The sequence below is a fragment of the Triticum urartu genome, chromosome 6A (genome assembly GCF_056163025.1).
Source record: "Triticum urartu cultivar PI428250 chromosome 6A, HENAU_Tu73, whole genome shotgun sequence".
Classification (NCBI taxonomy): Eukaryota; Viridiplantae; Streptophyta; class Magnoliopsida; order Poales; family Poaceae; genus Triticum; species Triticum urartu.
In genome coordinates, this window is record NC_141878.1 from 49,707,717 (window position 1) to 49,718,446 (window position 10,730).

General features: G+C 42.6%; 1 protein-coding gene across 1 annotated transcript; it reads right to left on the reverse strand.

Annotated features, from left to right (window-relative positions):
• Positions 1–1,784: 1,784 nt before the first annotated feature.
• On the reverse strand, positions 1,785–5,757 carry LOC125516499 (MEIOTIC F-BOX protein MOF-like). The gene is made up of 4 exons (XM_048681923.2): positions 4,852–5,757; positions 4,508–4,669; positions 4,180–4,416; positions 1,785–1,889 (listed from the first exon to the last, which is right to left on the reverse strand). The coding sequence occupies exons 1-4, from the start codon at positions 5,749–5,751 to the stop codon at positions 1,785–1,787; spliced, it is 1,404 nt and encodes a 467-aa protein (XP_048537880.1). The 5' UTR covers positions 5,752–5,757.
• Positions 5,758–10,730: the final 4,973 nt, after the last annotated feature.

The following is a 10,730-nucleotide window of genomic DNA, read 5'->3' on the forward strand; positions in this document are numbered from 1 at the left end:
CCATAAAACCAAGTCCAGCTAGATAGATGGTCTAGAGTTCACAAGTTATGTTGTGAATTCTAAATTACTCCTTTGTTCGGTACAATTAATTGGCATCAGATGCATGCACCAAAATGATGGAAACCTTGTCGCAGCATACTTACGCCTTCCATTTGTGAATAGTCAAGGGCCGGTAAGTCCATCGACAACCCAGATCTTCTCACCCCTTACAAAAAACCAAATCCTGTGCACAAATGAAAAAGATAAGTCTGATGTGTCTGCAAAAGTACCCAATGCACGGCTACTTGACAATGAAAATGAAGATGCTGGAACAGAGCTCGTTATGTATGAAAGAGATTCACTTTACCAGATGCAACTTATTTAACATGAATCTAGGCATGAACTTTCCATTATATTTGATAATCTAACACACAAACGTTTAGCTAAACTACTCCCAAATGAAAAGGCAGAAAACGCTATAAGCAATTTCATGGCAAAGGAAATGTTAAATATGCAATCACCACATACATTACTACAATGTTATGTATGGACTTTTATTTCTGAAGAAAAATGTTACATAAACTGTAATGAATTCGTAGGCAAGTCTACAAAAATGGCGAATAATTTAGCGCTTGACAGAAGCAAACTGGGTGCCGAATAATTTAGCCCATAAGGGCAATAAGCTGCTCCGAGCCAGTGAGCCAAAATAAAAAACTTGTTATCAATTAGCACCAACGATTCAACAATGCAACGAGTCAAAAATATTATATATATATTTTTTTTAGAAAAGGAGGGTGCACCCCCGGCCTCTGCATCTGGACGATGCATACGGCCACTTTATTAATTATTAAGCACAAAAGACCTTACAAAGTAGTACATCAGTAAGCCTGAAGCCACCATGTAGGCAACATCTGTCGCTACTCCTACCCCCTTGATGCAGTGGTGCCGAATGTCCGAGCCTAATACCAAACAGACATCGCACCAAATCCTAACATCTAATGCCGGATGCCCCATCCTAGCCACATACCGGGACTGGGTCACAAGCCGGTCCGGCACACTCATCGAGGCTGCCGCCGCCTTCTTCCACCGATCCATCTCCAGAACAGGTACTGACGCACAGACCTTGCCAGGCCTGCCGTCGACGCCACCATGGCGCCAGACAGCTCGACCACCCTGCGCTCGTCCATCCAGCCGCATCCGTCGTCAATATGCAGCTGCACCATGCCGCCACCACTCGTTGTCAATGACGTGGTAGATACAACGCCGCACCACCTGGCAAACTCCACACCATCGCCACTGCTGGAGCTACTCGGAGCCCACCATCCACAACATCTCTCCCCCGAACAGCAGTTCCTCCCAAGACAGCGCCTCCATGGAGGATACGACGCACAGGACGCCGCCGCCGCCCAATCCAGACTGAATTTTAGACTTTCGTCCGGGACGGGTTCGGGGGTGGATAGGTGGGACCTCGGCTTCGCCTCCATGAAGGGTAACGGCGTCAAGTGACGTCGCCGATGCCGGGCCGAACACGCCGACCAAAGTTTCCTTTGGTCCCCATCCTATGCCACCAAACCTCCGTGTACTCCGGATCCGGCAAGCCACGATCCAAAACCCGCGAAGATGAAAGAGCCATGGGGCTCAACTCCTTGTATATCTCCAGACGCCGAATCCAACGATCCGACGTGGCCAGCGACGATCATCACCACCCCGCAACGGCCGACAGAGTCCGAAGAAAAGATCCCGATGGATCCGATCTGGACCCGGCGGCACCCGCGACCACGGGTCAGGCCAACGCAGCCACCACCTCACGACATGCAGGTCGCCACCGCCGCGCCACGCACGACGCCGATGGGAGACCAGCCCGCCGCGCCGCCGGACCCCACGTTCGCCCGGCATTTCTCTGGATCCCGCTGTCCCGCGTCAGCCAAGACGGAGAGGATGGGAAGAAGCCCCGCCGCTGCCCAGTCGGCCAGGCTTCGCCCGGCGGCGCTATGGACGGCGGCGAGGAGAGGGAGAGGAGGAGGAGACTCGAGGGGTGGCGGCTAGGGTTTTCCCCCGGGTCGCCCGCGGGGGCGACGCGAGGGGCCGATGGTGTGGTGTTCATTTAAGTTACTGTTATATGAGTGCAGACATTTAAGTTACTGTTCATAACTACTCTAAATTAATCAATTCAGACATTTGTGCTAGTGCCGAATAAAAGCAGAACTATTCAACAAATCCATATTGTGTTATGCTCGCTGTTCTGGCAACACATATATTGAACATCCTTTTCCAACAAAACAGATTATATTGGTTTCATTTCCGAGCCTGGCCAGGCTTGATCCAGATTTTTCATATCTCAAACAATTCGGAACTAGCAGACTGACCCACACATTTGCGTGGCTAGATTCATATAGAATGTTAGATATGACAGTTTAATTTTGAAATGGTCTCTGCAACACTTTGACTATTGTTTATTTGAATGTCCTTATGTAGTATTTTACATAATAGTACTATGGAAAGAAATGCTTAGAATATAATGGCACTAATTAACTTGACTAATCAATATACCTTTTATATATTAAAAACCATGCTAGCAACATTCTATTGCATGTATTTTATTCAGTACATGATTTTTTTGGTATGTTTGATTGGTGCCAAAATATAACCCACCAAAATTTTGTCAGCCTTTGATATTTTGGCTGCTACTTGGTTGATCACCAAACAATGCACATTTGACACTAAACTGAGAATGACGAGAAGACATCTATAATTCCCACTATAGCACTAAATTTGAACTCATGCATTTAGCGCCGCTAAGCCGCTACAGCTAGAGGAGAGGCGCAAGTGGGTTCGACAAAGCCATTAGTAAAATGTGTATTTCAAGTATATATGGGATATATCATATATGATGTCTGACTGTATGCTTATTTTTTTCATTTTTCATGATTTAAAAAAAATACTAAATAGGCTTAGCTTTGCTGTAGCTCCGCGATAGTTTTGCAATGCTTCTCGCTGAGCCACCACTAAATGGTATAGCCCGCTATTTAAAACTTTGGCATTATCCTTTTGGGAAATTATGGACTAACTCTAGCTAGATGGTTCCAACTTGTCTTGGGTTCGTTTTTGCTATGTTGTATTGTTCAGCATACGTAAAATTACTTACCATATAATCTACATCATTTGTTTCTTTCAATATGCATAGTTGCTGCCACAATATATATTATCTGCATCCTTCATATGCACGCTCACTTGCGTACACATGACATTGGCATGAACCCATAGATTTTTCTTGTGCTATCTCATGCATTATTTACACGATCTTTATGTCATTGCTCCGTGGACTCTATTAGCAACCAAATCCATGAATTTTTATGCTAGTCTTCATTGTACTGAACTCTTTTCTTATTGTTTCAAACACATTCATCTTGATACAACTAAAAAATGTTCCCTAACTTTTTATTAGCAGAAGGAACAAACGCATGTTATGTTGAAATTATTTTCTCCGCCACCACATATCTCATCTTATCAGTTGGTAGTCAAAAAATAAGCCATGCAGATCCTTTTTTTCCTCGAATTATTGTGTGTTGTAATTTACATTGTTGCCGTTTGAAGAAGCCACGTTGATCTTTTTGTTCTATATAAAATAAATATAATTTGACTTTTCAGCCTAACATATGTACCCGCAACTTTTGATGGTGTAGGTTTTTCCCCATAAAACTAATTATGATATTCACAAGAAAAACTATTATGATATATTGTAGTTTGCACATTTTGCTCATATATATAGTGCATTCATCAAAAATAACAAGCTGATTTTTTTGTATGGATCTACCACGTACGTGCGTGCAATTGGTTATTTACCTAATCTATTCAGTTTAAAGAAGCCGAGTACTAATTGAATTGGGAAGGATCCAGTAGTAATAACTAAACTGATCCAGTTAGTGTCTATGTAGGTCTCATCCTACCGTAAGCTAATTGGTCTTGGCTTACCTTACAAGTCCCATCCGGATCCAACAATTGGCCGACTGAATTATTTCTAGCCAATTAGATTTACATGCTGTGGGTTCCTATATATTTGATAAATCTCAGCCGTACAATATCGGAATTTTATACTAGCGAATCTCTGCCGTTCGCATTCTATCTGTCTTAACAGTATACTAAATAATAATAGATCCCTACAAACTGTTTTCATGCATACTTTGTTTTTTTATTTACTACCTGCTTTGTTATTAGTTTCATTCCCACATATGAAGCTAATTTAAGCACATAGAGATCATGTAAAGAGTCATTAGTTAGCTTACGTATGTTAAATGCAGATAAGAACTTCAAGACTTTGAGAATCTTCTCGTCGACCACATTACACTTGACTTCAACTATGTTAAGGTGCTCTGATATTGTAGATGGTCCCTCCATTGGACTGTAGCTTCCTTTTATTTCCACTTTATGAGTTGGTCCCTATGGTAATTAAGAGAAAACACTGAACCAAGATAGATAACCGATAATAACTTTTAACACTGCAACCGTTATCTATTTAAAAGATTTATACCTTTAAATAAAGTTGAAGAGTGAGCTTCTCTAGAACTGGTGTTTTTTTCAGAATGCAAGCTAGTGGATCCAAGTCCGGAGCCTCGCACCAGTATTCGTTGAGTAATAAAGTCTTTAACTTACTAAATGTAGGGCAGCATTTCAAATCTCTTGTGAAAAGGAGCTGGAAAGAAAATACAAAAAGTAATTAAATCAAGTAATCCTTACTGAGAAAGTGATAATGCGAGATGATCATATTCACAATCATGTAATCTGTTTATCTCCGATTTTCCATGAATGATATAGATAGTGGAACACAAAAGAGGTATAACCATAAATAAAGGAGTTAAAGACAAAGTGTCATACCTTGCTCGATTCAGATATCAGTTCAAGATGTTTAGCACTTGAGATCCCACCCAGAAGCACGCAATCGCTGCTGCCATCGTTATGTGAAATACAATTGACACATCCGTTCTTATTATCTCCACAGAAGACACCGGAGTTATAATTCATACAGACATCGCTGAAGCTTTTGCCAAGATTCACACATGCAGTCTGTAGCAACGCCATGTTTTCAAGAAAAGGGGTTTTACCGAAAAAGTCATCTAGCTTGAAAGAGACAAGGCCCGGCGTAGAAATGCGGAGCCGGGCACGCAAATCAGAGAGGCAACCAGTGATGCTCAAATGCTTCAGGGAAGGTGATGACATCCTATCGACAGAGATGTTACACTCACTCATCTTCAGATCCTCCAACGCTGGACAGCCAGAAAAATCAAGAAATGCCTTCTGCAGGCCTAGACCATAAAGGTCCAACGTTTTCAGGTACCGAGAGGCAAGAGGCAGGTCGTCCGGGTAGAAATAGGCATGGGAGATTTCGAGGGATAGCGCCCGAACTTTGCACATGAGGGCGAAACGGGTCCATAGGCTCACATAGGGCACCTCGCCTTCGGAGCAACTGTGGAATCTCATCTCGACACTTTCTAGGTCGGTGCGCTCGCGCAGCATCAGCAGATGGTCCACGAACACCCGGAGGTCCTCGACGCTGGCAGGCTCCCGGCCGTCGAGGCCGACGATGCGCAGGGCTCTCGTGGACTTCCAAAGGTGGCGCCAGCGCCGGGCGAGCACGCACGTCCGGACGGACTCCTGCGCTGGGAGGAAGGAGATCACGTGCTGGAGGAGACTGTCGGGGAGCGCGCCGATGCGGTCGGTGGCGCTCACGGCCACGGGCACCGGCGGCGCGCTCTTGCGCTTCTTCCTAGGAGTCATTGCGTCGTCGGCTCTGCGAGGCAAGAAAGGATCAAACGGCGCGATGATGGAGAAAATGGGATGAGATGGACAGATGCACGAATTGCGGCGGAGTCGCCTCACCCTCACCTCGCCGGTATGTCGCCGCTGCCACGAGAATCGGAAGATGGGCGGACCCGCCTCACCTCACCTTCAAAGGGAGGTTGGGCTCCAGGAGAAAGGCTATATAGGAAGGAAAATCTCCGCCTCATGGGCCAGCCCATCTCCAAAACGTTCGATTCGTTTTCTTCGGCAAGCTTTTTAAATATTTTTCTTTCTTTCTGTCTTCATTGGTTCATTCGCCTATTTCTTTCTCGTTCAATTTTTTGTTTTCTAATTTTTAGCCATCTTGTAAAACATATTGTCCATATCTGGTTGCAATAATTGTTCAACTTAGTGCTAAAAAATGACCCGTTACCCAAAATATAGTTTCCACGGGCCAAAATAGATGTTCATGAGACGTTTCTTGTTTCATCACAACTATTCTTCTTTCTGAACAAATTTGTTCATAGCTGGTTCTAATATTTTCTGAGGATTACTTAAAATTGTTCCCATCACAAAGTCTTTATACTTTTTACTTTTCATACAACAACCTTCTTTTTCCAAAAACATGGAAAATTTCATAGACATGGACATTTTTTTATGCACGAATATTTTGAATTTGGACGCATAAGAGTTAGATCATTAAAAAATATAATCATGATCAAGAATATTTAAACCTTTTTTTATAAGAGTGACCAGCATGAATATTTTAAGTTTTTGTTTCGTATACAAGTATGCCATGTTTAGAAGATCACCACATTATAAAAACAGTCCAAAAGGACCATGAGTTTGAGATGCTTAGTTTGGAATTATGAACAAATTGCCAAGTTGCATGAGCATGGAACGCTGCGTATTGGCTGATTTTTTTCCTTTGTGATAAACAACCCACCTTTAGTCCATTTTTTATGCAAACTTTTATTTCATATACGAATGCTCAAAGGGATACATTACTTATTTGGAGGCTTGTTGGCCTCACTCTCCCTAGAACCCACGGTGCTTGAGGATTATCTTTGGACTATATTTTTTTTCCTAAAATTTGTTCACCATTGACGATAAAAATAAGTTTATTTTTAGCAAACATCTGATTTATTAAGTACTAGGTGAAATACATTAGATTTAATAAACAAAAAAAGGAACAACAAATTTTATTTCGGTATGGGTAGGTAAGGCATCATCTCTAAATCAAAGTTCTTTAAAGTCATCATCTCTAATAACTAGCTACTCATAAAAAAATGCCCAAGCATTGTAATGGGGATATACATATTCTACTGGTTCAACACCAATCATGTCCGATATATACGTTACACCCACCATATTCTAGATTTTGGTAATATTTGATTTGATTTGAGTGTGTGTAGAGAAGGCAAGAAAATAGTTTTTGATTTAGTTGTGTTTTCAGTAAGATTTGATTTGATTTGGGTATGAATTGGTAAGGAAAAACAAAGTTTTGATTTAGTTTAGATTTTGGTAACAATTTTATTTGATTTGATTGAGTTAATGCAGCACATGACTTTGGTAAAATTTGATTGAGTTTATGCATGGCATGATTTTGTAAAAAGATTATTGAGTTAATGTAGGGCATGGTTTTGGTAAGATTTTATTGAGTTCATGCAGCGCTTGATTTTGGTAAGATTTGATTGAGTTAACGCAGAACATGGTTTAGGTTACGTACAAACACCAGCCCCCTTCAACAGTAGAGATGATGAAATGGGAGAATCTCTAACCAAAACACGTGGAATACCATCATCGATACCACCACCATGAAAAACAGGCTAAAGCATCATACATCAATCCACCGGATCGGAGAGCCAATGATCTCCTGGAAGAAAACACCATAAGCTCACCGATCATGGCTAAGTTGGCCAGAGGTGCCATACCAATACAGCCACAGGGTCGTGGTATGTTTATTTTGTGGTATTGTGTTCACTATCAAGACGTCCTCGCCAAGGACACACATACCAAACAAAAGAGGAAGTCCATTAAAATGCACGGTCTTTCTTTCCCACATCATGTGCATCGCCTTCATGGCAGCTTGGGCGCCGCCACCCCTCTTCTCCACCTCATATCCACCCCCAATGACGCCACCAAGATAAGTTCATGCAGCGAACGGTGACAGAGGGGTTGCTCGACTGGCAACGGCAAAAAATGGCGATGCAGCTTGTGGGCGGCAGCCCTAGCTTTGTGGCGATGGCAGTCGTTGTGGCTGCGGAGTCAGTGCGGCGTTTGGACCTTGTGGCGCTCCGGTCTTCGATGGCAGCGCTTGGCGCAGGCTGCCTTTGCTCATTGGCGCGCTTCGAATACTTGGCGTGGTCTTCGGCTCCGCTCAGCTCAGAGACACAAGGGCCTTGGTGCGCTCCGGATGTTTGGCTTGTGTGAGGCCAAAATCACTACTTTGACCTTTAGTGACAATATCAGTAAGAAATGACCCTAGTTCCTAATATATTTCAAGATCTGACTTTTTTCTATCCCCACACGCAGCGGCGTAGGGTAGACAAGCTACCGCCATAGTCAATGACGGTAGCTCTTGGACCAAGACCACTAACCACACTGATGTGGCAGAAGTCTACCGCCAACAGTCATGACGGTAGCATATAGATCCTATCACCAATGTCGAGGGTTGTGGCGGTAGCTACCCAAAACGTTTCGTGCAGCACATGCTTTCCTCTATGCCTATATATTACATGGCCAACATTATGCTTTCCAAGAAGTTCATAGCTAAGCTTACTGCCATCATTACAACCTTTTGGTGGACTAGGATCAAAGATATTTCTACCTCTAAAGCTCTTTGTCTCAAAGCTTGGAAAGACATGCCACTTCAAAAGAAAGAGGGGTGCCTGGGGATTAGGAACTTGCAATGAATCAAGCTTTAACTCTTAATGTCCCTTGGAGAACTGTTGAAGCCCCTTCGTCTCATCTTCACTGCATCCTTAAGGCCTTATACTTCCCTGATTCTTCTATTTGGTTGACCAGCTCTTCTGTACCAAAATCAGGTTTTTGGTCCTCTCTTCTTAAAGTTATGCCTAAGCTTAAAATTTGCTCTTATGAACTCACCCAAGGCAATATATCTGTGTGGAGCACCCCTTGGTGCTCTTCATGGTCAGAAGTGTACAATCATTTGAATATTCAACATCCCAGTTTGTTTATCCTGCCATGGTGAAAGATTCATGGCTTCATAATCAGAAAAATTGCAACCATGCTCTCATTAATCCGCTGTTTGCTCAGCCTACTACTTGTATAATTTTGAACACTCCAATAATTCGGGATGACAGAGTCAGATATCCTCTGTTGGGACTTAACTCCTACAGGCAAATGCAACACCCAGCTTTTAGGACCTTCAGATCACTCCCAACCACTAGCCCACACCTCCTCCTATGCTGGTTTCTAACATTTTAAAGCAGGTCTGAGAACTCAAAGACTTTGGACCCTAGAATCCAAAAATTTGCATGTAGACTGCTCTCCGTATTGGTATGCGAGCAGGTAATTACTCAATTCATATTGCTAAAAGTTGTTGCTGGCGTGATCTTCCTGAAGATGAGCTACACAGGTTTACTATTAGATGTAGCTTGCTATTACTGCAGCAAACATTCGGGATATGGGTGCGAGGAGGCGAAGCCTAGTAGCTATCACCTGTGGTTGATCGTGAGAGGCCAATGCACTGTCTACTTGTCTAGGCCGCCATTGGGGACAACTGAGACCGTGACACCGACGTCAATAGTGTGGAGAAACAGTACGGTTGCAGCAACCGAATTGGACCATTTGATTTCAGAATGGACGGCTAGTCTCAGAGCAGCAACTGCTGGGTGGATATCCCTCCCATTGCTGGTAACATATGTTCAGAGCTGCTGCATTTCATCTTCAGTTTTCTCTGCCTAGGTGTGCAGAACATGGAACAAACATCTGGATCGATGGCACCCAGCCGAAAACTGCAATATCTGTAAATGAGCACGCCATGTTTCGCTACTCCAAACATAAAGCTCTTAACAGGGAGATAGAATAAAAGGATCACACCATAACAGAACAAGTTAATGCACCAAAGCCGAAAAGAAACGCTAAGATAGCACTGGCCAGTCCAAGAGCTGAATAAATTCAGCATGAACCAAAACTGTAATAGGAAACCAAGTCCCACAACCAACTGGGCGGTATAAAGTTTGTAGGCTGTATAGTACTGCGGACCATACACGGAAAGAACTCACATATGATGAGCACAGACACAAAGATGGAAACACTCTCGCCACATATATGCTTAAGCCTTGCATTTCTGAATAGTCAAGTCATGGCATATGAACATCAACCCAAGTCTTCTCGCCTTTGCTAGAAATTGAATCCTGTACAGAAATGAAAAGATAATGTAAGAGTTTGTTGTATCTGTAGAAGTAAAAAACGCCCAGTTACTTGACTATAAAAATTAAGATACCAGAACAGAGTTCAGAAAGTATAGCCATTCAAATTATCTTAATATGGATTTGGGGACAAACTTTCATTATATTAGATACGGCCATTTCTTAGCTGATAATCTAACACTAAATCATCTAGTTAAACTCCTCCCTAATTAGAATACTGAAAATGTCATTAGCAATTTCGTGGCAAGGGGATTTTGAAATAAGAAATTACGACATACACTACTAGTCCTAGACATGCTTATGAACAGACTTTTGTTTCTCAAGAAAATCTTATGTAGACTGTTAAGACTTCCTAGGAACAAAGTGATGAATCACAAGCAAATCGGGTGCTGGATAATTTAGCCCATAAGTGCAACAACTGCTTATATTTATCGAGGCAATAAAAACTGCTATTCACTAGTGCCTACTATTCGATAACACAACGAGTCAAAATATTGTTTTACTGCACACATTTGAGTTACAGTTCAGAGCTAAGCAACATGTGAAGATCAAGATACTTCACTATCCGGACCAATCAAT